This window comes from Dothidotthia symphoricarpi (assembly GCF_010015815.1).
Source record: "Dothidotthia symphoricarpi CBS 119687 unplaced genomic scaffold P153scaffold_1, whole genome shotgun sequence".
NCBI lineage: Eukaryota > Fungi > Ascomycota > Dothideomycetes > Pleosporales > Dothidotthiaceae > Dothidotthia > Dothidotthia symphoricarpi.
This window is the reverse complement of record NW_022985008.1, coordinates 686,028-711,117: the sequence shown is the minus strand read 5'-3', so window position 1 is coordinate 711,117 and position 25,090 is coordinate 686,028. Positions and strand designations below refer to the sequence as shown.

Here is a 25,090-nt window from a genome sequence, read left to right as displayed (position 1 = left end):
CCGAGTGCTTCGAGTGTCCAGGAGCCTCGTTTCGCTAGAGCCAAATCCGTCTGTATCCCTCCACTGTGACCCCCCTCAATATGTGCTAAGAGACGGAGAATCTACCTGCAGTAAGCCAGTCATAACCGAGGTCAATCCGCAGCACACGAAGCCTCGAAAAAACCCATCGATGGAAAAAAACGACAAATGCGTCGTTTACAGTCTCGAATTAAGTCATGCTTCCATAAGCGAGCGAATAAGTACTCTGTGCATGCATGCCCTTTGAAGGATGAGAAGAGAGAAAAAAGAAAAAAAGAACCATAGCGACAGTATAGCACTAAGAAAACGCCTGAACCGGGTATCGTATCGCATCGCAATCAAAAACACCTTCCCACATGCTTCCGACCATTACCCATGCCCCGATTATGCAAAAAATATTCATGCCCCAATGTTACGCCTTCATCAATCATAATCTATGTGAGACTTCGCATCTCATGTCCCCCCCACCGTTGCCCCGCTTCACGTCCCCATATCAATCTTCCTCCTCTTCCTCGTCCCAACCTTCGAGCAGGTTTTCCATCTCCAGGACTAATCCGTCGAGATACATGCCCGTTTGTCGTTTGTACGTCTTCTGCAAACACACTTCCGACTCCTTTGCTCTCAGACTTCTAAGCGTGTCTTTCCGTGGACTCTTCTTCCGTTTCAGGCTCTTTTTCGGCGACGGGGGCATCGGGCGTGGCCTCGAGGGGATGATTTGATCAGGCTCGGCAGGAGCAGTAATAATGGGCGAGCAGACTTTTGGGCACGAAGTGCACATCAGGGAGCATGTGTGTGGGGCGGGGGAGGTGGGTGGTGAGGTTGCGGGCGTGGATGTAGCGGATGGGAAGGAGGAGTGGAACGAGTATGACGGAGACGATACTGAGCGGAGGAACGGGGTTGGCGATGAATTTGACGAGTGGGATGAGGATGGCGGCGACGAGCGGAAGAAGATCATCGGCGATGAGTTTGTAGAGTGGAACGATAGTCTTGGCGAGGCCGCTGTCGTTGACGGCGAAGTGGGCAACGGCAATATAATGGGCGATGGAAGCCCGCCTTGAGCAGCAGTAGCGACGTTCAAGGATTCATCCGTCAGCGTGTTCCGCCTGCTGAACAGCGGCGCGGGAATGAGTTCTTTTGCGATCTGGAACACCTCAGCTGGCAATGGCGGGAGCGGCTTCGAGTACAGCGGGGGAAGCGACTTTGAGTATAAACGTCGGTTTGGGTTTCTGCGCGGGCCCGAGGGCGCTCTGCACATGATTTCGTCAATCGCCAGGTCCATTTCCACCTCGATTTGCATTTTGACTCTTTTGTGTTGGCTCGCGCCTCTTCTGTGTCCGCCATCCAGCGCCATCTGGCACTGAAAAGCAACGCAGAAGGAAAGGTACTAAGTGGACACAACTTGTGTTGGGTAGAGTGTGCAGCAAGCAAGACACCAGCAAGACAGGCCGACACACAAACCTTCTCGCCTGAATATTGAAAGCGACCATGGAGCGTTGGACAACAAGGGAGACAGGTGACCCGCCACCGCCAGGGGAACCGTCAGGATTAAAGACATGTCGTTGGTCCAGCGTGAGCACGGTGCTGTCAAGACGTCGCCGGATTCGCCACACGTCATTGGCCCGGTCATGGCGTACGGTGAGCAAAGTGTGCTGGCTGGAACCGAGCGGAACCTGGGAGCCCGGGATCACCCCTGCACGCTGCCGCGCTAGCCATGCACGCCACGACAGTAGCATTGCGGTGGATGTCGATGGCATCGGCAGAGGGGACGGTGCGGCGCTGAGGTTTGGCGGGGATGGCCTGATGAACTGAGGAGGAGTGAGCGTCGTCTTACCTCCGTGAGACGTGCGTGAGAACCCTCGCGGGGGAGGGAACCGTTGCTCGAGAGGGGCCGGCCGCATGATCAGGTGACGCTCTTGCAGCTTTTTCTGCGGCGCTAAACTCGACTGCAGCTGTTAAGATTTGCTCAAGACCTCAGCGTGTCATACACCAATTTCCTGCAAGGTCCCGCCATCGACGATACCATGACTTGATCTGCCGCCGACGGAGAGCACACCGTCGCCGCGAAAAAGAGACAGGTGGCTGGCCAGTGCATGAGACGCTCATGTGGGATGTGTGCAGGTGATGCTTCATCGTATTCGTCCGTATATGCTCCGTCGTCATGCTCGCCGTTATATTACAATCATATATGCTGTTCCAAAGAAGTGACGAAAATCGTACAAATGCCATGCAAGCTATCCCAAAAAGAAATCCAAATCGCCTCATCGTGTAAATGCAGACATGAAATCATGTACCACGCTTGGTATCGTCTGTGAGGTACATACGTCCAGTGGTTGTCCTCAAACTCTCGTCGTCGCTTCCATTCAGCGACCCGCTTCGCTAGTAAATGTTCGTCTACGGGCTATTGGCTCCCCATGGTTATTAAGGGGAATGCCGAAATCATCCTCTTCGGGCCACTCGACCTCGTCGCTCGACTCCCAAGTGCTAGGTGCCGTCTCTGCGCGCTGCACCCCGTATGTGCTGAAATTAAAGCCAGTCGACATGTTGGCAGCGATGCGGAGCATGAGTGAGACCAGATGCGCTGGGGGTCCAAGCACAATTTCACACGTCTTGCGTACTAGAGCATTTGTGAACTCTCGTGTAGGTGTGGCGCTGGGTCGGCGGAAGAGGGCTTGTGATGGAGGCATTGGAGAAAAGGCTCGCTTTTGAGAAGCACCCGTCAGTTTCTTCTTCCGCATCGCGTCTGGTGGAGTGGCTGCATCTGTGCCCGGGAGCTCCACACTATCTTCATCTGAATCGCTGACAAGTGGTGGAGTTGATGGCGTCGATGTCGTGCTAGGATGGAACATGATTATGGGTGTGATCGGAGTGGTGGGTTCCGCTCGCACAGTGCTTTCAGAATACTGACGACGGTGTCTGGCCCGTCCCCTCGACTCGTCCTTCATCGCAGGGATAGCCGCCCAGGTGTTGAGGAGTTCGGCGTGGGCATCGTAAAGATCAAGAAACTCGGACTGCGCATCGTAGAATGGCGTGGGCGGAGTGGATTCGTCCAACGAGTAGAAAGGTTCTGGGCTTTTCTTGGGGCTGGCGACCTCAATCAAATCCTTTCGCTCGACCACCTCCTTCTTGGGCTCGATGGGCTTTTCCTCCTCTTTTGACGACTCGACAATGTGTTGCATAGAAGACACTGATCGAAGTCTTCTGGGGCCGAGTGGCATTGTGGCTGACCGTAGACTTTGAAAGGACATGGCACGCTCCCTTACAGACAGCCTGCGTGGAGGCTTCCATGAAGAAACCTCTGATACAGTTTCACTGGTGTCGGTGTGTATGCTCGAGCGATCGTCGTCGTCATAGGGGGCGACAGCAGAGTCTACACTTTCTACAGGAGTAGAAGGCCGTGAGCCATCCTCGGGGACCCATGTCCTATCGAACAACCACTTCTTCGCCTTGGAAGTAGGTGTTCTCGATGTCGGTCGGTTTCGTGGTGGTGAAGTCGGCCGCTCAGGGAGGTTGTCTTCGAAACCGCGGGTGAAGGGACATTGCGTCTTCTCGTATTGTAGCAGCTGGTCGAGGGCTGTTCTCAGCTGTGCGACCTTCTCTTTGTCCTCTTCCGTCTCATATGGCAGTTCTATGCGGTAGTACGAGTCCTGTCGGATGCGCAGCACGAATATTGACTGGTCGTCGACACACCAGCATTGCGAACGGGGGAATATGGTGTGCAGGAGGTTGCCCGAGTTGAGGAAAGAGACGTTGGATGTTATGACACGATAAATACGGAGGATGCCTGCGAATTGTCAACTATGTTGCTACCCCTCATGGCAAGAGTCGAACATACCAACTGCTAGTGTGCGCTCTGTCGGCGTCTTCCAGGCTATGGAAGGCGATGCGCCGACACTGCCATTAGTGCGGCGCGAGGGGGACTGGCGCCTTGAAGGGCTCGCGGCTGTGAAAGAGACAATCTTGGAGCTGGAGCATATGAACAGCGTCTCGATGCCGTCGGAACCATGTGAAGGTGGCGGCACTGACGAGGGCCTGTTTGCGATGCGCGCAGGGACTGTGAAGGCGCGCCGGGGGTTGGTCGACGCCGCGCGCTTTGGCGAGGTTGTCGGGGCAGCTGGAGACGACATGACGTGTGCCTCATACGGGCATCGTCTTCCAGAGGCCAGGGCCAGTGTCTTCCCGGTCAAATCGCGGAGCTGAAGAGGGGGTTTGGGGCGATTGTGTGTCGAGCGTCTAACGCCGGTGGTTAAATGGCTTGGCAATGGCTCGAGTTTCACCACGCCAGGACATGCAGTGCGGTGCACGTCGAGACGGCGTCGGAGAATTGTTTGTTCTTTTGCATGCTTGTTCGGGAAGCGTGTTTGCTTTTGAGCAAAAGGCACGTCTAAAATTAGGGCCATGCAGCAGGTCCTAGGGGAATGCAGCCAGCGTCTACACGCACGCGAACTACGAGCAGATGCAACGCTCATAGGCTGAGGCGCAGCTGCGAGCCACTGTGCGTGTGGGACCACGCGTACGTCATGCCAGCCGACAGAACCCACCAGTTCATCCAGACATCGTTCGCGTCTTCGTGCATTCGGCAAACCCACCAGTTTGCAGCCGTCAACAGCCCCCAAAATTGACACGTCGCAGAAGACGCTTCACCCGCCATGTCTAAAATGGCGAACATGGACCCAAACGCCATCCTGCGCGGGGCACAGTTGACTCTTGTGGGCGGTCAGTGGTGCTTATCCAACATTCTGAGCTACAGGCACTGACTGGCTCTCGTAGTAAACCGCGCCCTCCAGAACCCCAACATCTTCACATCAGACATCTACCGACAAGCTGCCCTTGCTGTTGCCGCTGGAATTGCCATTCGCGTCATCGTCTCCGTCCCCGTACGTCTTCACGACCCTCTCCATGCAGAGTACTACATTGGACAAACACGGAAAATTTTATATCGGCCATGTGCTGACGACTCGTCTACAGATATACGGCGTGCAAGCGCTACTATGGACTCTTTCGTTCGTGGTCGACATGAGCCAGACGCACTGGGACGAAAGCATCGTAAACGGAATGCACTTCATTGAGACTTCCGTCCTGCAGATTCCCTTCTTTCTCATGACTATGATGCGCTTCATCACACCAACGTTCGACCTCATGCGAGTCTGCTCAACGTCCTCCAGATGACCACCGCTGACATGCCAGCCAGGTTCATGGAATCGCTCGCTTGGGTCGATCTCACCTACGTCCAAAAACACAAGACCGACGACCCCCGCAATCTCCGTGCTATGTACCATGAGAATCTGCAACAGTACCCTACACATGCCCCGAAGACGCTCAAGGAGAAGAAGACGCTCAAGGACACTGTCATCTTCGTCGCCACAAAGCAAGCAAGGAAGGCTGGCATTTCTTTGGCAGTCCTAGCATTGTCCTATGTGCCCTACGTCGGGCGCTTCATCCTCCCCGCTGCCAGTTTCTATACCTTCAAAAAGGCTGTGGGTAGTCAGCCGGCAGCAGTTATCTTTGCAGGCTCTCTTCTGTTCCCGCGGAGATACCTAGTCTCGTTTCTACAGGCTTACTTCTCCTCCCGCACAATGATGCGCGACCTGGTACGTCACCCCTTAATCATATCTAGACTCACAATCTAACGAATCGCAGCTCGAGCCCTACTTCACCCGCGTGCGTTACTCCAAGGAGCAAAAAGCACTCTGGTTCAAAGACCGCGCAGGCGTGCTATTTGGCTTCGGACTAGCTTTCTACATCTTCGCCAAGATCCCACTCGTCGGAGTTCTCATCTACGGCCTCGCAGAAGCTTCGACGGCCTACCTCATCACCAAAGTCACCGAGCCCCCACTGCCACCCTCTGACGCGGACAAGTTCAAGCAGGAGTCGCTGCGTTGGAAGAACAAGCACGAATTCCTCAAGGCGCCATGGCAGAACATGGATGCGTACAATATTGCAATGCATAAACCTGCGGCTCAGTCTGACGTCAGGCAGACCCCAAGAAAGACATTCAGTTGAACGCGGGGTGATGAGTAAGGTGAGAGATGAGAATACACATAGATACACGCATGCATACATACATATACATACACATATACATACAAAGGCACCCAATCTGCCAATTCCAAACACACTTTCTCCCTCACAAACCAATAACCTCCGCTTCACACCCCAAAAACAAAGCCGATAAGCACATCCTCACAAATAGCGCACCTGCACAATGACAATATAATCCACGCGTCGCGTCCAGCTCCAAACCCCGCAGTGGATCGCACCTCTCGATAGCGGGGCAGCCGCCATGCTTGGTAAAGCTACCCAGCGCAAAAATACGTAACACCACCTTTCACAGCTCCCCACCCCCGTATCTCCCAACGCTTATCTGCCTTCCTCTTCGATGTCTAGTTATCTAGCCCCAGGGGTCGGGTCTGGGCTCCGGTCCCCGGTCCCGGTTCCGGACAACGGCAGGGCCGTGGATAGGCTTGGGAGGGATGGGGAGATGGAGCTGTCTGGGTGCGTGGGAGATAGGGATTCAAGTGCCGTCTGCGCCGTGATGGATGGGAGGGAACCCCGCGTTTGAGGGCTGGGATGGGTATATTACTGGGGTGGTGCGACGGTTTGGTATCTGTCTTTTGTTTTGCTTGCTTGCTTGGGACTTTTGTGCTTGGTTGAATTGACTCTACTTGAACTGAACTGAATTGATTTACGGTTTCTTATATATCGAAAGCCATTTCTATCGCGCAAGTCATCACAATGGGTAAACAAGGACTCCGCTACGCGGCGAAAGTCTCCTTCGATAAACCGGCGGCAGAGCAAGAGTGTCTGCATGTACATCTCATCACCTCCCCCTTCCCCAAAACAACCCCCAGCTAACGCGCCGCAGAACCGCTGGCACCCCGACAACCCCTCCTACGCCACCATCACGCCCGGCGAAGCCGTGAAGATCGAATGCGTTGACTGGACCGGCGGGCAGATCGGCAACAACGACTCTGCCGACGACGTGCGCGATGTCGATCTGACGAAGATCCACTACCTCACGGGGCCATTTGATATCGAAACGGCGGAGCCAGGCGACGTGCTGGTTGTTGAGATTCAGGATGTGCAGCCGTTTGACGATCAGCCATGGGGGTTCACGGGGATCTTCTCGAAGGAGAATGGTGGCGGGTTTTTGGATGAGATATATCCTAAGCCGTATGTTTTAGCCCCCCCATTCGTCCCGTGGGACTAGGGATAGAAAAAACTAACGACATGCCAGAGCGAAAGCAATCTGGGACTTCGAAGGCATCTTCTGCTCCAGCCGCCACATCCCCGGCGTGCGCTTCGCCGGGCTCATCCACCCCGGTATCCTGGGCTGCGCGCCCTCGCAAGAAGTGCTCGAGACGTGGAACCAGCGCGAAGGCGAGCTGATCGCCACGCACTCGCACCTAGAGCGCGATGTCGCGCAGCCGCCGAACCCGCAGTCCGTGCATGCTGGGACAGCGACGGGCGCGGTCAAGGAGAAGATCGGGAAGGAGGGCGCGAGGACGATTCCTGGCCGGCCTGAACATGGCGGGAATTGCGATATTAAGAATTTGTCCCGCGGCAGCAAGGTTTATCTTCCTGTGCATGTTAAGGGGGCTAAGTTCAGCGTGGGGGACCTTCATTTTTCGCAAGGAGATGGAGAAATTAGCTTCTGCGGTGCGATTGAGATGGCGGGTGTGATTACGCTGAAGTTCAGCGTTATGAAGGATGGTGTTGCGCAGCTGGGCATGAAGTCGCCCATCTATGTTCCCGGGCCGGTGGAGCCGCAGTTTGGTCCTGGACGGTATGTGGAAGCACAAACTCGATATGAAGTGCTCTGGGGGCGTTTGCTGACCGTATATCCAGATACATCTACTTCGAAGGCTTCTCGGTCGACGAGCACGGAAAGCAACACTACTTGGACACGACGGTTGCGTATCGACAGACGTGTTTGAGGATAATTGAGTATCTGAGGCGATATGGTAAGGACCCGATTCCCTTCTTCCCTTCTTCCCCTGGGCACAACCTTACCTTCACGACAAATTTCCAACTCTTTCTCGCATCTCCACCGATTTAAAACTCCCCAAGCTAACACAATCCATCCAGGCTACGACGACTACCAAATCTACCTCCTACTCTCATGCGCTCCGATCCAGGGCCACGTCGCGGGCATAGTCGACATCCCCAATGCATGCACAACTATGGGTCTTCCGATGGATATCTTCAACTTCGATATCTCCCCACACGTTCCTGCCGAGAAGAAGGATTTGGGAAGTTGTGCGTTTGCGAGTAAGTAGGTGGGACGGAAGGATGGGCCGGAGTCTGTAGATGGGTGGTGTTGGTCAAGGTGATAAACGAGCCGGCTAGGCGGAGGTTTGCGTGTGAAGCCAATTTGATGTCTTATGTTGGCTTTTGTGAAATCAAATGTTGTGAAATGGTGTTGAGCCAGTTGGTCAATGTGTGCTCGAGTTGTTGGTTGTCATATTCGTTACAGATGTCTGTTCGACCTTGCGCACACTGCTTCGCTTTAGAGTTTCCACGGTGAGTTGAGTCCGCCTCTAGTAGGCATTCGTAGCCAGAAAGTCAAACTGTTGCAATACAGCCAATTCGGCAGAGGGATTTGCAGACTTTGTTCACCAATCTTGGATGAGCAGGGCAAAAGTGGATATAACGAACCCGGGTTAATGCCCTTTTAACCTTTGGTACATTGGTTGCGAGCCGTAGCTTGTAGCTCTTTGAACCAAGTCATATCTTGTTATGAATCTGCTGTGCGTCAAAGTGGTTTTGGCAAAGGGTGGACTTCTACACCCGAGAATGAGAGAACTGCTGAGATAAAAGTCCTGCACACCCTGGCACGTCGTTGTGCAACATATTATAAACCAATCGTCGATCAGGGTGTTGTAGGTTCTGTGGCTTGTTCTAATAGCTCTAAAAGATTCCATGGAGAATGGAAAAAAGGCTATCATCTTGTGGAAGACTCGAAAATTATTCATAAGACCATCACTCTTGAAATAAGTGATCCGTGTTAATACATCAGCTCTTCCTGAGTGTTGGCGTATGATAGATACCTTGCACTTTGATCCAGAGGTTGTGATATGGTGCAATAACGGCACAAAGCTGGAAAACTACGAGACTCGTGATGCGGTGGGTCAGAAAACACTCAACTGGACAGCTTCCTCGTATACACAGATGTTCGTCATCGTCTTACTCCGATTGAGGTTACGCATCGAGTGAACAGACAACGAAACACGCCAGTCAGGTGATGGGAGACGCGTCGCCCTTAACACAAAGATCCAGCAATGTACTAATTAATGCGAAGACTGCTGATTAACGGAAAGCGACAGGGAAATAGAGGAGAAGTTGACACGAGGGTAGAATCGAGATGACCTCAAGAGCCTGGCGGCTCGCGGCGGATGTGAAAATATGATAGTGTAGCTTGGCTTGGCTTGCAAGTCGTGGTATACGAGGACATGACCCATGGGTCAAGGAAACTAGCAGCTATGGCTTACCCGATGCTCAACTCATCGAGCAACAAAAAACGCTTGAAGCTTCAAATCCGATTCTTGCCTGTTTTCGAAGTCGGGAGAGACATCAAATGAACAGAGTCCGTCGTCTGTTCGCTAGATCCTTGAATTAATCCCATGAGACATTCAAAGAACCTTGTCAGCGGCGGAAACTGCAAAAGTCAGTATTGTGACTTAAAAGTCTACAACAACAGGATTTAGATCAGACGGACCATTCAAGCCAGTGTTATCTGGTTCTACATGAGCCTCTTTGACAGCGCCATCTTCGATCACCAATGCATAACGCTTGGAGCGGTCACCACCGAATATTTTGGCCCCGTCGAAAGAGAGGTCAAGAGCCTTTGTGAAGGCCAAGCTGGGGTCGGCGATGAAGCGAATCTGTTCATATCAGTGTGCAATTTGCAGAAAAACACCACAATATACTTACGCCACTGGAGCCTGATGGGTCGAGGACTTTGCCCCACGCCTTCATGCTATGCTTGGTCAGCTGCATTCTTACTTCAACTGAATCCAGGACAAGCATGTCAATCATACGCTCAGGACGAGACATAGCGAGCCCGTATGAACAGTGAATTGATCGTGTTCCCATCAATCTGATCATGCACGACAGCTCTTGTCGAGACAGTCGCGTCCTATAATTTGCAGAGATTGTACGTACACAAAAGCATCGTTCACTTCAAGAGACGTCAGCAAAGCTCGGATAGATACCATTTAGACCAGTTGGAAATAATCGTCTCGATTCGTTGATTTGCCGGAAAAGGGATACACAGAGCTGTATCCTTACTATAAAATACCGTGATCAAGGCAGTGGAGGCGGCAGTACATACCTGAGACGACGAACACCTTGCCGGCGTCCTTGAGTTTGGCAGCGTTGATATAACCCGGGATATGGTTCTCAGAGCATGCAGGAGAATAGGCGGCGGGGACGCCTGTACGTGATCAATCAATCAATATTCATATTTTTATCAACTCGATATCGATGGGCCCACCAATAATCAATCCTTTTCCAGTCAGCTCTTTTGCGAGATTGACCTTGTTGCCAGGCGAGTCCTCCATGAGTTCGACATTGGGGATCTTGTCGCCTACTTTCACGAAAGCGGGAGCCGAGGCATGAAAGAGGCGGTGACTAGCGACAATGCGCGTTAGGGGCAGGTGGCGGATGGGAGCGAACATATTGGCGGCGTAATGGTGTAAGTACTTTGCTAAGTCGAGGTGGTTTGTGTTGCGGTGGGTTTCAGTGAACAGGCCCTCATTGGACAAGCACGCTACTTGGCAGGGGACTACGCGAGACAAGGGTATGGCCCAACAGCACCTGCGCTTCCATCAAAGTGGGCAATTCGGAAGCGTGCACCGTTGAGGTCGCGGCTTTACAGCGAAAGCCAATTACTTCTCACGGCGACATTGTGTTGCAGATGTGAGTGCCGCCGCATGGCGTTGTCCTAGTGGCGATTGGTGGGCAGCTCTCTTGGTTGGTGCAGATCGTAGTCTAACTTGGCTGGCGAATGTGACATGCATGGCTCTTCTCCAGCTGGGTCGGACCCACATATGAACCTTGGGATGCCGAGAGCGTTACTAAGGTATGTACCGACGGAGTGAAGAAGACGCTGATGTTTGATCCAGGTCCAGCAGTCGAGTCGAGTAATGCCTCACGACGGTCCGTTAGGTTGCCGTCGCTGCAGTACAAAAGCACGCGACGACTCTGACGGGTAGGGACTTGGACCTTCCCTGCCACCCTCGGCAGCTCACTTCCTGTTTTAGCGCAAACATCATCTCGCATTCCTCCAAAGCAGAATTAGATAACCTGCTTAGACCCTTTTAGACTGAAAGACTTGCCGGGATGCCGCAAGTCTCTTTCTCCTTCCCCCCATCGACCCTGATCTCGACCTCTCTGCAATCCCATCGCCTAGACGTGTGTCCGGGACATTCTTACTCACCCGGCTAAGCTACCTGGTTTCGTCATCGGCGGCGCCCAACAGAGCTTCTACGCGCATACTCGCTAGGCTCATCACACTTGACGTGGAAGCTGAAGTTCGCGCGCCGACCGCCTTCTTTCTTCGTCGCGGTCGGTTTGAAGTGATTTAGGATCGCGCTGGCGAACTTCTGCATTTAGTCGCATCTTGTGCTTCAACGCGCACGAGTAAACGACTATTTTTGCGCGTTTACTTGGGCTGGGAGGGAGGGCAACCCGGTCGTCATAAAACCATCCGCTGTCAAGATGGATCCCAATCAGTCAGGAGCCTCGGGCTCGAACAACTCCAGCGATTTTGTACGTCTGCAATCGCATTGACAACACCCGTAAACTGACAATGGCTCCAGGTGCGCAAGTTGTACAAGTAAGTTTCTAGCAGGACATGCGCCTTGTCACTCACACATGCTGACATGTGTGGTTAGGATGTTGGAGAGCCCGAGTGATGAAAGTGTAGTGCGATGGGGGAACGATGGCGATAGTTTTGTCGTCCTAGAAGTATGTCCTTGCGCTGAGCGAGCCATGCGGATGATTGAGTGCTGATTCGCAAGACAGAACGAAAAATTCACAAAACATATCCTTCCAAAGCATTTCAAGCACAGCAACTTCGCGAGTTTCGTTCGACAGCTGAACAAGTACGATTTCCACAAAGTGCGACATAACAACGAAGAGAGTGGGCAGTCGCCATACGGGCCTGGGGTATGTCCATGTGCCAGACTTTGACTTTGCAGGTCCTACCTGCTTAGCGTGCCATCTCATAAGACGTGCGCTGACCAATACGCAGGCATGGGAGTTCAAGCACCCAGACTTCAAGATGAACAATAAGGACGCGCTCGACAATATTCGACGGAAGGCGCCCGCGCCGCGCAAACCCAACCAAACCAGCGTCGACGAAGTGCCGATAGCAGCACAGCAGATGGATATGGTCAGCGGCCAATTGATGGCAACGCAGGCTCAGCTGCACACGCTGGAGGGGCGCTATAATGAATTGAGCATCCATCATTCTATGCTGCTACAAGAAGTCATCGGTTTACAGAAGACGGTCGTCAACCACGAGCATGTTATGCAGAATGTCATGACTTTTCTACACAACGTGGACGCGCAACAAAGGAGGAACAGCAAGCTGCTCTTCCCCCAGAACGGCGCATCCGCGCAGAACGGAGCCACTGACCCAGCGAATCCAACTGCAGACGACGACAATCCCGCTTCACCTTTACAGCATGCCTCCAAGCTACTGAGCGAGACCAACGCCGACGTCATGTTGAACCCCAGGAACCTGGAACACATGAATGAAATTACCATGAGGATGAATGGTACCTTGACCACACCACCACCAGACTTTGCGCGAGGAGCAATCACTCGTCCCACTAGTCGTGGGCCACCATCAGTAGCAGGGTCTGTCAACTCTTTGCGCATGGAGAACCTCGATAACTTGGTCTATCCTGTTGGTCAATCGAACGGCATTGATCCTATGTACAGTGAGCATGTCAACAACATTCCGTATTCCCTTCCACCAAAGCCGGCAGTTGATCCCAGCGAGCCAAAATTCCAAGAAGGGAGAAAGAAGAGCAACATCCCCGACCCTGGATGGATTCGTCCTCCACAAATTTTACTCGTGGAAGATGATCCCACTTGTCGACGTATTGGAAGCAAGTTTTTGTACGCTTTTCATTGTTCCATCGATAGTGCCGTAAGTAAACACATCAACTTCGTTTTACTTAGACTAATCACGTTGTTTTCAGCTGGACGGATTGGAAGCAGTCAACAAGATGAACCAGGGATCTAAATACGACCTCGTGTTGATGGACATAATAATGCCAAACCTCGACGGCGTTTCCGCTTGCCATCTTATTCGACAATTTGACACAACCCCCATCATTGCGATGACTTCAAATATCAGAAGTGATGACATCTCGATGTATTTTCAACACGGTATGTCCATTATGGTAGAATATTGAGCAAGTTCTGATATCTATAGGCATGAACGACGTGCTCCCAAAACCATTCACAAAAGAGGGGTTGCTTCATATGCTCGAAAAGCATCTAGTGCATCTCAAGAAACCACTGGCACAGATTGACGGAATACCAGCGCCTCAACCAGTGCAAGTAGCTAGGCAACTTCTCCTCAAGGAGGAAGACTCACCGGCAAAATCACCGGCGACCGTGAGCCCTTGGGCTGCCTCGCCCAATCCGGTTCCGGGAGTCTCTCCTGTTGGAAGTAGTGTGCACGAAGATTTTATACACACTATGCAAGGTCAAACAGCACAGCATCCCGCCGTTCCTTACGGCGTCAACTCGATGCCGGCTCCCATGGGCTATGCGACCTCGCCGCAATTGCAAATACAGGCGAGACAGCAGCAGCAGCAGCAGCAGCAGCAGCAACAACAACAACAACAGCAACAGCAGCAACAGCAACAACAGCAACAACCATTGACGCCAGCAGGCCATCGTAGGCAGCTTTCCAGTATTTCAGGAGGAGATGACATAAACAATCCAGCGAAGCGCCAGCAGATGTACCCTCCTCAGCTACAACAACCGATGAATCCTATGCTGCCACGCCCACGATGAAATAACGAGGCATTACATACTAAATTGGGGTAGCAACGATGCGTCCTAGATCCTGTGCTCGGCTCCTCGGATCGCCACTCCAGTGAAATGGTACGATTTGAAAGATCCGTGAATGCTGTTGCGACAGAAAACTGGCGGTCAAAATAGAGACAATTCGAAAGACGAGCGAAAGGGGTCGAATAGTGGGCGAGGAGGCTCGGGAACGCTTTGATGAGCCACGTAGGCTGTCAAGCCTCAGGATAGGAAAGGCGTTTGGGGGGCTACATATAACCAGAATTTTCGAGATATGCGGGCGTTCATTGGGTTTGGTTATATCTGCTTCGACGCACTGTACAATGTGGAACCATGGCGATGGTTGGGATAGTTGTTTGACACGGCATACCCTTCATAGACAAGGATATTATGGTGGAAGTCTACGGGTTGTTTTATACGCTTCTTCTAGGCTAGGGGGTAGCCAAGATTTATTCACAATACAAGACGGTTTTAATGAGTCGTTTGGTTACTCTATGTCAGTTGAAGCAGTGATTGTAGGATGACTCGGCATTTCTCTTATTATTTTTGCAAGATATGTGAAATAATGACCGCTCAAACAAGTACCAGATCATCTATATGTAGAAGAGTCCATATTCACAACCCTCCACCACTGTTTATGTTGTATGTCCCGTACAGCTTGTCGGCCATCGCCTATGTTTCAGGATTTCTAGCACTCACAGAAGCTGCAAAACATCTTTCAATACAGCCAAATACACTCACTTGACCCTTTACACGTCTCCCTAATGCGTCTTGCACTTCCAAGTCATTAATTTGGCTTTAGAGTCACCTTCTGGTCAGCAATTTGCAAGAATCTAGTATCTTGAGGTGAGGAATGTCGTCGCAATAAGCTCTTTCCCAGCAGAGGCTGTTCCTGGAATCTAGACCGTCATGGCCGGGTGAAAGCGCACAGACAGGACCAGATGCCCATGCACCTTGGAGGGCTGCGCCTTCCCGCGGAGCCTCCCCACAAACCGGTATGTCGTTTCCCGGTGTTGTGGTTCTGTGTGGTCCCTGTCGTGAGTCAGACCATTGGGGGATTTTCCTGAGTCTGTGAGGCTGCTCGGCAATTCTTCCCCCACCACCTTCTAGATCTCGACCACGCGTCACACAATATTGCGCGACAAAAAATATTACTGACAAGATGCCGCCAAAAGGAAAGAAGGGCCAAGAGAAGGGGAAATCGGGCGAGGAGGAGCGCGAGGACCCACTTCAGGCAGTGGTAAGTTCTGCAAATGCGCATATGTCGCAAATAGTGCTGATTTTGTAGATACTCGCAGATCCGTTCGAAACGCGCTTCAGTCCCTTCACACTCGAGCGACCAAGGGTTTGTGTGCTTTGTTTGTCTGGCAGCTGTTGTACTGACGAGCTCGTAGTGTCTGCTGCCCCTCGCGAATACCCCGCTTATCGAATACACGTTCGAATTTCTAGCCAACGCCGGCGTCGAAGAAGTCTTCGTGTACTGCGGCGCACATAGAGAACAGGTCGAGGACTATATCAACCAGTCAATATGGTCTGCGCGGTCGTCGCCTTTCTCCAAGTTGGAGATTATCCAGTCGACATCACACTCCATTGGCGATGCGATGCGGGATCTGGATAGCAAGAACTTGCTGGTTGGCGACTTCCTGCTGGTGTATGGGGATGTAGTCAGCAACTTACCGCTGGAAGGTGCGCTCGCTGCGCATAGAGCGCGCAAGGCAAAAGACAAGAACGCGATCATGACGATGGTGCTGCGCGAGGCGGGAACAAACCACAGGTCGAAGGCTAGAGGGGCAAGTCCAGTCTTTGTGATTGATCCCACAAAGGATAGGTGTCTGCACTTTGAGCAGATGCCAAATCGGGACCAGACACATTTCCTGTCCATTGATCCAGAGTTGCTGTCAGAGCATCAGGAGCTCGAGGTACGGCAGGATTTGATCGACTGCGGAATCGATATCTGTACACCCGATGTGCTGGCACTGTGGAGCGACAACTTCGACTTCCAGGCACCCAGGAAAGGCTTCCTACACAGCGTGTTGAAGGACTACGAACTCAACGGCAAAACCTTCCACACCCACATCATCTCAGATCACTACGCAGCACGAGTAAGGAACCTCCACCAATACGACTCGGTGAGCAAAGACATTGTGTCACGCTGGGCATATCCGTTATGTCCCGATAGCAATCTCGTCCAAGGACAGTCGTACCGGTTACAGAAGGGCAACATCTATAAGGAGGAGGGCGTTATTCTGGCACGCGACTGCGTCATCAACTCAAAATCAGTTATCGGGAGAGGAACAAGCATCGGTGACGGTAGCGTAATCACCAACAGTATTATCGGTAGGCATTGTCAGATTGGTCGAAATGTCCGAATTGATGGCGCCTATCTCTGGAACTATGCCAGCATTGGCGATGGCAGCACCGTAACACGATCTGTCGTTGCAAATGAGGCTTCGATAGGGCGGAAGTGCATCATCGAACCGGGTGCGCTCATATCATACGGAGTAGCCATTGGAGACGGCCAGACTATCCGAGGCGAATCTAGAATCACAAGAGCGAAACGGAGGCGAGAGCACGGCGACGACTTGTTCAGGGGAGAACCGGATGTTGAAGTCGTTGGAAAAGGAGGCGATGGCTTCGAATTCCAGGATTCCGACGAGGAAGACGAGGATGAGGTCTTGGATGGTCTTGTCTCAACAGGTTCAAGTGAGTTGTTTGTCTTGGGAGAAAAGTTGTATTGCTAACATACACAGTGTACAACGTCGCAAACGCCAACATCTCCCAGGAATCGATATCGACCTTAAACTCTGAGTCAGAAGTCGACTACTTCGTGGCACGGCATGACAGATCAGCAGCAAGCAGTTTCCTGTCCACTGGCTCCCAAGATAGTCAACATGCAGCAAACTTTGACCACGACGCGTCAGCAAGTATCTACGATTCCCTTGTCGAAGGCCACGAATCCGCCAACATTCAGCTCGAACTCACAGCTCTCCGCATGAGCACCAACGCATCAGACCACCAAGTCCGTCGCGCAGTCGTCACCTCGTTTGTAAAGCGTATCTCGCAGCTCATCAAGTCTGGGGAATCTACCAAGAACGCCATAGCTCAGGTTTTTGGCACACACAAGGAGCTCATTGACCGTGCTATCTTCGACAAAAGCCAGACAGACAAGCCAGACCAGGTTGACTTTATGATCTTACTACAGACGGAACTAAGCCAAAAGGAGAACGGTGACACAATATTGTTGACGGCAGCTACAAAGTTGGTCGAGTTGGATGCTGTGGAGGAGGAGGGAATGGTTCAGTGGTGGGAAGATGAGAAGAGCGTTGAGGGAGATGAGATGAAGAAGGTGAGGGAGAAGACGGGGAGCCTGATTGAGTTTTTGCAGCTGGAGAGTGAGAGTGAGGAAGAGAGTGAAGAGGACGACGAGGACGACGAGTGATGGATTGTATGGTTGATGATACGAGATTATGACAAAACACGAGACTACAGGCTGCCCCAACTGAGACCAATACGGTTCTATGATGTGATACTTTTTACTCGTAGGCGCTGCTCATAAGGCAAACGTCTCGACTGCATGCGCTGGCAAATGTATACATGCGACGTGATGAGCTGAGACGGGCTGGATGCAGTGACCTGGTGAAACAGCAAGAGAGTTTTGGGATGATGGATGCCTTGTCGCGAATCTTCTAAGGAACAATCCGAGTTCTAGATGATACGACTACATACGCTAGGCTGAACAACGTGTAAATTGCTCGTAGACAAATTTGTACCGCCTCAAGTATCAAGGCAGCAAGCGGAGAGCAGAGGCAGGTGCGGCGAAGCAAACCACAAACGCCGCTGCACTACGGGGCCGGCTAACCCAGACAAGCCAAGCTGCGTTCGAGACCGGGATGTCGCCGCCCGCACGCGCGCCCAGGGAGCCCACCCAACAAGCAACTCAACCCAACCAAACATCGGTAGCCTTGTGACTCTGACTGACAGTAGACACCCTCTTTGCCCGCTGACCAATACTGCCCCAAGCGTCCTTATCCCTCCCCACCTTCTGCTGCCTGTCAAGCTGCGCCACGCGAGCTCCAGCATCTCATCCCACCCTCGTCGCCTGATTCCGTCATCGGCGGGACAGGCTCTATAACAGGCACCACGCCTCCCACCGCTCGCAAGCGGAAGGCGTCTCACGGCCAACTCAGTCCTGCCGAAGGACCACCGCTCAAGAAGAAGACACCCGAAGCTGTTGATTTGCCCGTGACACCCAGGACCAACGCCTCGGCCATGGATTCAGACGATGAGTTTAACAGCTCCTTGAGCGGCGATGAGTTCCTGGACGACCAGGACAGCGACATGGACCTGGAAGAGGGTATGCTTAGCTCTCTGCCGTGTCTGCGAGGAGTGGCGTACTAACACCCCGGCAGTAGACTCCGACTTCGACATGGAGCAAGACGACGTGGGCTTCGAGTCGCAGGACAAGGACATCAAGCCCAGCAAGCACGCCTGCGAAGTCGACTTCAAGGTCTTCGACCCCGCGCAGATCCAGGCACAGCAGGACAAGCAGGTCGACGAGGTCTCGAGAGTGCTCAGCCAACCGCCCGAGGCTACGGCCATCCTCCTCCGACATCTGCGATGGAACAAGGAGCGCCTGATCGACCAGTACATGGAGAAAACAGAGGAGGTCATGGAGGCGGCAGGGCTGGGCCAGGACGCCACAACCAACCCACCGAGACTGCAGACGGTTAAGGGCTTTTGCTGCGACATTTGCTGCAACGACAGCCCCAACATGAATACGTTTGCGATGAAGTGCGACCACCGGTTTTGTGTCGACTGCTACCGGCAGTATCTGCAGACCAAGATTCAAAACGAGGGCGAGGCAGCGAGGATACGATGTCCTGGCGAGGGCTGCACACGCATCGTGGACTCAAAGTCGCTGGACCTGTTGGTTACAGACGAGCTTCAAGGAAGGTATGTAGCCCTGCTTAGGAAGGGTGCCTTCCGCGTGCTTCAAAAATGCCAAACAGGCATTATAAAGGACACTGGACATACTCAGCCTGCGTTGCAGCAGCCATTCGTTTCAAATCATCGGCTAACAACCACAGATATAACACACTCCTCACACGAACGTACGTCGACGACAAAGAAAACCTCCGCTGGTGCCCTGCGCCCGACTGCAAATACGCCGTTCAATGCCAGGTCAAGGACAAGGATCTCGACAAGATTGTGCCTACTGTACACTGTGACTGCGGGTCCTACTTCTGCTTTGGTTGCTCGCTCAACGACCACCAGCCCGCACCATGCGCGCTGGTCAAGAAATGGATGAAGAAGTGCGCAGACGACTCAGAGACGGCGAACTGGATTTCAGCAAACACAAAGGAATGCCCACGGTGCAACTCGACCATAGAAAAGAACGGAGGTTGCAACCACATGACGTGCAGGAAATGCCGACACGAGTTCTGCTGGATGTGCATGGGCGTCTGGTCCGAACACGGCACCAGCTGGTACAACTGCAACCGATTCGAGGAGAAGAGCGGTTCGGAAGCTAGAGGAGCCCAGGCAAAATCTCGAGCGTCGCTCGAGCGATACCTGCATTACTACAACCGCTACGCCAACCACGAGCAATCGGCCAAGCTGGACAAGGACATCTACCTGAAGACGGAGAAGAAGATGCAACAGCTGCAGAACACAACTGGCATGTCTTGGATCGAAGTACAGTTCCTAGACCAGGCGTCACAGGCCCTCCAGCAGTGTCGTCAGGTTCTCAAATGGACATATGCCTTTGCGTACTATCTCGCGCGAAACAACCTTACAGAAATCTTCGAGGACAACCAGAAGGATCTTGAGATGGCTGTGGAAAACTTGAGCGAAATGTTTGAGAAGCCGATTGATCAGCTCAAGGGGTTGAAGGTGGAGATGATGGACAAGACAAGCTATTGCACTAAGCGTCGTATCATCTTGCTCGACGATACGGCCGCAAATCTCAAAGAAGGTACGACTTTTTCTGTCTGATGGTGTAGACATCTATAGTGGACTTGAACTAACTCTGGCTAGGCAACTGGGAATTCAACGTAGCGTTAGCATGAGTGTCGAACCAAGGACAACATGGCCGCGACACGGCTTGGTCGGCAACGCCCTCCGGGCGAGGCAGCAGCAGTAGCCACCCAGCAACAAAAGAAGTCGTCGTGTTTTGCGGGACTTCAAGGAACCCCACGCTTGGTCGTGACTTTGTAAGCGCCTCCCCTCCCCGATTATGTTATGTTCTGCATGGTTTCTGGCGCGGATTTGTTTGACGGGCTATTGGGGGCGATTCTATTCATTTGCATGGCGTTCTTCTTTTTCTTTCTCGGGCTTTGGGGGCGTCTGCTGTGTTCAGTTAGCGAGTCGGGTATGCTACTCTTCTTTACGATGGATTTGGGATGTGACTGGACTGGGCTGGGCTGGAGATGACGGGAAGGAAATGGAATGGAATGGAATGGATATAGATATGCATACACTTGTTGTTTGCCTGCTACTTGATTTGTGCACTTGGATTCGTTAAAATGTGATGTGTCGTAGCACATGAGAGGCATGAAAGATCGGAGAACTTGGAGATGAGACAATACTGGACTAGACAAGTCACTCAAAAGCCAAAGTAGAAGTGTGAGCGATACATGTATTTATACAACCCCCATCCATCCATCCATCCATCCATCCATCACTCCCTGCAATCCAACAAACCCCCCCCCCTAACCCCATCCTGCAAAAAGGCGCCCAGACTCCGCGCAAGTTGTCTACCCAATAACAGCCGTAAAATGCTCTTTGCGTTTTTTTCATTCAACGTACAGTAGTATCCCGAGGTCCTAGCAAGGCCTAGTGTGTTTTCCCTCTCACGCGCTCGCCTACTCTTCCTCTCGTTCTTTTCTTCCAACTCCCGCAATCCGAGGTTCGGAAGGTCAGTCCACGGCTGCTTCAATCCACCTTGATGGAGCGATAAATCTTGATGACAAACAAGGCGCTCGCAAAGAAGCCAATCGTACCTATGTCGCACGCATGCATTAGTCCCGTTCATTTCATTCCCTGGACGAAGGGGAGAAAACAACATACCAGTAAGCACGAAAACCAGCGCGCTCAACAACGCCGAGTACCCCAAATACACGACACCACTAGTCCAGCTCAAAAAGCTCACATCCTTGATCCAGTACAGCAAGCAGCTCGCAAACACATACGCGGCGCTCGCGCCCGCAGTGCAGAAGCTGCGCCACTGCCAATGGTAGTTCTCCGCACAGAGCAGGAAGTAAATCATCAGGACGGTGACAGCGGCGGACGTGATAATCATAAGCCCGAAGCAGACGAACAGGAAGCCGAACATGTAGTAGACTTTTGAGAACCAGATGGAGTTCATAATGAAGTAGAGTTCTACGAAGATAGCGCCGAAGGGGAGGACGCCTGCGAGTGCCATGGAAGGTAAGGGGCGGAGGTATCCGACAGCAGGGGGGATTTGGCGCGGGATCTGGTTTGTGCGAACGGGCGCTTCGATGGCGGATTGCTTGAAGCCCAGCCAGGAACCCGCGAAGCTGAGGGGCACGGAGATGACGAACCAGATTATCACTACGACGAGCATGGTGGTGAAGGGTACGGCGCCCGATGCGCCGCGGCCCCACACGAAGAGGTTCAGCAGGAAGAAGGTTGCGAAGACGAGGCCTGGGAGCGCGACGGGCGTGTAGAAGAAGCATAGTTTCCACTTTTCGCCGTTGAAGACTTTGTAGACGCGCGAGGAGACGTAGCCGCCGAAGAAGCCGAAGAGGGTGTAGAAGATTATGATTACGGTGCCGAGGGCGCCGCGGTTGCTGGGGGAGAGGAAACCGAGGAGGGCGAAGACTGTTTGTGTGTTAGTTTGTTTGGGTGGAGTTTCTGGGGATGGATGTGTGATTTACCAATGGTCAGAGCAGTCATGGCGAAAAGCTGCGCTCCGTTTCCGATCAAGACTGACAAGAACAGCGGGTTCATTGGCGGCCTGAACACATCGCCATGCACCAGCTTCCAGCCAGAGTCATCTGCCACGCCGTCCTCGACATCGCCGTTCTCGCCAAAGTCATCGAGTGCGAATTGCTCCAGACGGTTATACCGGGCAATGTCCTTCTTAAGGGTACGCACAAGAATCGTGCTGACCATTCCAACAAGGAAGACAACGATGACGGCGGAATTGATCAGAGAAAACCAGTGGATTTTCGGGTCGTAGACGTGGAGGTACTTGTCCCATCGAGTGGCGAAGGGGGTAGGGCTGGGTCTCCAGTAGATGCTGTACGTGAATGCCACCTTGCTCTCCTCCTTGTCGTTCAACACCACCGGTGCCTGCGCGCTTCCACACTCGGCCTTGCCATCACCGAGGATGCGCGAGTCCTTCATCGAGTAGGGGTCGACCAGCACACCCACGACCCGCAAGTTGTCCGGACCCGCCTCGTGGTAATCAATCACGATATCGTAGTGGTTGTTGAAAATCGGCTTCTCCTCCTCCACCAACCCGAGCGCAAACCCAGGACTGTAGAAGGGCAGCTCGGAGTTGGGGTCCCTTAACAGTTGCGCCGCGGGCAGCCCGTCTATTAACCAATTCAAATCGTAGCCCTGGTACACCTTGCTATTCACAAACTCGGCATCTTCAGGCGAGTAGGGCGCCTCGCACAGCGGCTTGCACGTCTCGTTGACCCCCATCTTCAGCTCAAACGGGCTCGTCTGTATGCGATCGCCGAACAATATGCTCCCCAAGCTTTCGCGGATGTACTTGGGCCCGCCTTCTGGCTGGCAGAAGTGGAAGGGCGGGTGGTAGTAGTCGAAGGAAAAGACGGAGCGCAGTTTGGGGTCATCTTGCGAGTCGGCGGGTGTGAGATGGTTGACGTATAATGGCACGGCGTCTCCGACTTTGTAGGATGTGGGCGCAACTCCAGGGAAGTAGAAGGCCGACGCTGGCAGCGGCGCAACGGCTAACAGCCACGCCACGGCGGCGCCGGACGACGATATACCGGGTCGCCGCATTGTCTATGTGTGGCTGATGGTACAGACCAGGGAGAAAAGGACAAGACTGGGCGCTGTCGAGGGCAAGGCGTCAGCTGGATAATTCAGGCGGGCAGACGAAACACGTACAGTCGCCCGTTGAACCGTTTCACTCGGCAGCGTTGGGCGGATATATATGTATTGATGTCTTCTCGAAAGCTAACTCGTCATGGGCCGGCGCACAACTGTTGCCTGGCCGTGTGGGTGGTGATAGCAATGTGGTGTTGAGTAGAAGCTACCTGTCCGAAGCCCCGACGTTACCCAGTGCCAGACTCGGCTGCTTGGATGTTACGCGTCACTTAGCCTCAAAACCACCGTTATTCAGGGTCTGTCGAACCCCTACGGCCAGCATCGTCATGCTTATATGCCCTTGGATGAATTTAAATGTCTTTGTTGCAACTTCAAAAACACTTGGCAAAATCGCGATTGTCATATATATCCGCCGTAATCCTCTCCGTACGCCGAAGCGGTATCAGACCTCCCTCCTCGGCCTGCAACATGCAGAATGACGCATGCCAGAAACCCCAAACGCGCTGTGATATCGATAAATTCAAGAACGGGAAAGGATGCAGAGCTAGCGTCTTCATTCACACAAGACCATCGTAGAGAGACAATGCCGACACAATCGTTTCGTCGCGCTTGGAACCCTCCTTGAACTCGGCCATGTCCAGGCTGCCGTTCTCGTCCTTGTCCATCATCCGGAAGATCTTTTTTACGCGCTTCTCGGGCGTGTCTTCGTCTTCGGGGAGCTTGACCATGGAGCCGACCTGTAATCGTTAGCAACCAAGGTCTGTCATGTCGTCGCATCCTTGCATACCATCTTGTAGATGGCTTCTACAATCGCCAACATCTCCTCGTAGCTAATCTTGCCGTCGCCATCAATGTCGTACAGTTGGAATGCCCAGTCGAGCTTGTCCTCCATCTTGCCGCGACTAGTCACACTGAGAGCACAGATAAACTCTTTGAAGTCGATTGTGCCTGACTTGTCCGCGTCAAATACGTTGAAGACATAATCTGCAAACGATGATGGATCGCCGAACGGAAAGAATTGTTTGTAGATCTTTTGGAACTCCTCTTTGGTAAGCATGCCCGACGGGCAGTCCTTCAAGAAACCTGTATACGTTCAGCTGTTGGCCAACAAAGTCTGATATCTGGCAATGCGCACCCTTGTACCATTGCTGTAGCTCTTTCTTGTCGAAGTGGGTTGCTTTCTGAAGGTCGGCCAGTTCCTGCTGGGACAGCTTGCTCTGGCTGTAAAGACGCACAATCAGCTTTTCGTTCTGTAGCTCCAAATATTCCACAACGCTCCGTGACCACAGCTCCTGCTCAAACTCGCGAACAGCGTTGGCCATGACGACTTGCTGCAGGGTCTTGTAATGGGCGTATCCTCGTTCGTCGTGGCGGGGCACATGGACATGGCGTAGGCGCGCAAAGTTGAGCGGCGGATGATGGTGCTCCAGCATGGGCACGTCGTGTGAGCATAGCGGTATGTTATGCGATCTCGTATCGCGCTCGTGACGGCGGTCATCGCTATCGCGATTGTGGACATGCGATTGCATGGTTGAGTAGTTTGCGGTTGATAGTGGTGCTGTCGATGTGCCAGTGCTTGCGCCGTCCGCGTGGGGAGAGCATGGCGGAACTTGCGTTCTTTCACCTGGTCCTGGCCGTCCCCGCGGTGAAGGAAGGTGTCGTCGGAGAGCTGAAGATGGTGCCGGCGTGGCCCCCGCGCTGGGAAACAGGAGCAGGAAGGAACAGAGCACTTACGATTTACCCATGGCTGGAGAATATGCACGAAGTGATCACCAAGTATCGAGTTTAGTCGCGTAGATGCAGGAGAAGGAAGTCGCGTAGGCAATGGTGAGCGTGCAGGCGCAGCAGACGAATAGCTTGGTAAGTGGTGGCGGGGTCTTCTAGGCCAATCGATCGGGGTTGGCGGGGTGCAGGACGAGGCTGTGCAGCGTAGGGCGTCTAGGAACAGGTCACAGCAGGCTTGGGAACAGGAGGGTGGCCA

At 52.9% G+C, this 25,090-nt stretch overlaps 11 protein-coding genes across 11 annotated transcripts; 6 read left to right on the top strand and 5 right to left on the bottom strand.

The window, feature by feature from the left end:
- Positions 1 to 761: 761 nt before the first annotated feature.
- On the top strand, positions 762 to 1,076 carry P153DRAFT_352587 (uncharacterized protein; the record flags this gene model as incomplete). Its single annotated transcript, XM_033666391.1, has 1 exon — positions 762 to 1,076. One exon carries the CDS (start codon positions 762 to 764, stop codon positions 1,074 to 1,076), a length of 315 nt encoding a protein of 104 aa, XP_033529003.1.
- An 825-nt stretch (positions 1,077 to 1,901) lies between these two features.
- On the bottom strand, positions 1,902 to 4,372 carry P153DRAFT_305160 (uncharacterized protein). The gene is made up of 2 exons (XM_033664593.1): positions 3,851 to 4,372; positions 1,902 to 3,799 (listed from the first exon to the last, which is right to left on the bottom strand). Exons 1-2 carry the CDS (start codon positions 4,140 to 4,142, stop codon positions 2,379 to 2,381), a joined length of 1,713 nt encoding a protein of 570 aa, XP_033529002.1. The 5' UTR covers positions 4,143 to 4,372; the 3' UTR covers positions 1,902 to 2,378.
- A 200-nt stretch (positions 4,373 to 4,572) lies between these two features.
- P153DRAFT_362368 (uncharacterized protein) lies at positions 4,573 to 6,085 on the top strand. The gene is made up of 5 exons (XM_033667118.1): positions 4,573 to 4,731; positions 4,786 to 4,892; positions 4,984 to 5,156; positions 5,207 to 5,606; positions 5,656 to 6,085. The coding sequence occupies exons 1-5, from the start codon at positions 4,674 to 4,676 to the stop codon at positions 6,016 to 6,018; spliced, it is 1,101 nt and encodes a 366-aa protein (XP_033529001.1). The 5' UTR covers positions 4,573 to 4,673; the 3' UTR covers positions 6,019 to 6,085.
- Positions 6,086 to 6,750: 665 nt separating this feature from the next.
- P153DRAFT_380427 (formamidase FmdS) lies at positions 6,751 to 8,294 on the top strand (the record flags this gene model as incomplete). The annotated part of the gene is made up of 5 exons (XM_033669928.1): positions 6,751 to 6,825; positions 6,881 to 7,188; positions 7,253 to 7,801; positions 7,864 to 7,979; positions 8,104 to 8,294. The coding sequence occupies 5 exons, from the start codon at positions 6,751 to 6,753 to the stop codon at positions 8,292 to 8,294; spliced, it is 1,239 nt and encodes a 412-aa protein (XP_033529000.1).
- Positions 8,295 to 9,647: 1,353 nt separating this feature from the next.
- Positions 9,648 to 10,694, bottom strand: P153DRAFT_371956 (AhpC/TSA family protein; the record flags this gene model as incomplete). The annotated part of the gene is made up of 6 exons (XM_033669355.1): positions 9,648 to 9,673; positions 9,734 to 9,899; positions 9,949 to 9,994; positions 10,180 to 10,195; positions 10,349 to 10,450; positions 10,511 to 10,694. 6 exons carry the CDS (start codon positions 10,692 to 10,694, stop codon positions 9,648 to 9,650), a joined length of 540 nt encoding a protein of 179 aa, XP_033528999.1.
- Positions 10,695 to 11,736: 1,042 nt separating this feature from the next.
- On the top strand, positions 11,737 to 14,055 carry P153DRAFT_352582 (putative response regulator receiver SKN7p; the record flags this gene model as incomplete). Its single annotated transcript, XM_033666390.1, has 7 exons — positions 11,737 to 11,787; positions 11,838 to 11,854; positions 11,913 to 11,985; positions 12,043 to 12,186; positions 12,272 to 13,177; positions 13,230 to 13,419; positions 13,466 to 14,055. 7 exons carry the CDS (start codon positions 11,737 to 11,739, stop codon positions 14,053 to 14,055), a joined length of 1,971 nt encoding a protein of 656 aa, XP_033528998.1.
- Positions 14,056 to 14,821: 766 nt separating this feature from the next.
- Positions 14,822 to 17,605, top strand: P153DRAFT_362362 (nucleotide-diphospho-sugar transferase). Its single transcript, XM_033667117.1, has 4 exons — positions 14,822 to 15,307; positions 15,356 to 15,412; positions 15,462 to 16,770; positions 16,818 to 17,605. Exons 1-4 carry the CDS (start codon positions 15,230 to 15,232, stop codon positions 17,504 to 17,506), a joined length of 2,133 nt encoding a protein of 710 aa, XP_033528997.1. The 5' UTR covers positions 14,822 to 15,229; the 3' UTR covers positions 17,507 to 17,605.
- A 684-nt stretch (positions 17,606 to 18,289) lies between these two features.
- Positions 18,290 to 20,517, top strand: P153DRAFT_305144 (ankyrin repeat and IBR domain-containing protein 1). The gene is made up of 4 exons (XM_033664592.1): positions 18,290 to 18,421; positions 18,477 to 19,020; positions 19,155 to 20,041; positions 20,104 to 20,517. Exons 1-4 carry the CDS (start codon positions 18,337 to 18,339, stop codon positions 20,133 to 20,135), a joined length of 1,548 nt encoding a protein of 515 aa, XP_033528996.1. The 5' UTR covers positions 18,290 to 18,336; the 3' UTR covers positions 20,136 to 20,517.
- On the bottom strand, positions 20,187 to 20,750 carry P153DRAFT_5709 (uncharacterized protein). Its single transcript, XM_033673285.1, has one exon. The coding sequence runs from the start codon at positions 20,619 to 20,621 to the stop codon at positions 20,301 to 20,303; it is 321 nt and encodes a 106-aa protein (XP_033528995.1). The 5' UTR covers positions 20,622 to 20,750; the 3' UTR covers positions 20,187 to 20,300.
- A 29-nt stretch (positions 20,751 to 20,779) lies between these two features.
- P153DRAFT_305143 (endosomal integral membrane protein) lies at positions 20,780 to 23,248 on the bottom strand. Its single transcript, XM_033664591.1, has 3 exons — positions 21,966 to 23,248; positions 21,136 to 21,909; positions 20,780 to 21,068 (listed from the first exon to the last, which is right to left on the bottom strand). The coding sequence occupies exons 1-3, from the start codon at positions 23,059 to 23,061 to the stop codon at positions 21,001 to 21,003; spliced, it is 1,938 nt and encodes a 645-aa protein (XP_033528994.1). The 5' UTR covers positions 23,062 to 23,248; the 3' UTR covers positions 20,780 to 21,000.
- A 418-nt stretch (positions 23,249 to 23,666) lies between these two features.
- On the bottom strand, positions 23,667 to 24,638 carry P153DRAFT_279806 (EF-hand; the record flags this gene model as incomplete). Its single annotated transcript, XM_033663039.1, has 3 exons — positions 23,667 to 23,846; positions 23,897 to 24,192; positions 24,245 to 24,638. 3 exons carry the CDS (start codon positions 24,636 to 24,638, stop codon positions 23,667 to 23,669), a joined length of 870 nt encoding a protein of 289 aa, XP_033528993.1.
- Between the last annotated feature and the right edge of the window lie 452 nt (positions 24,639 to 25,090).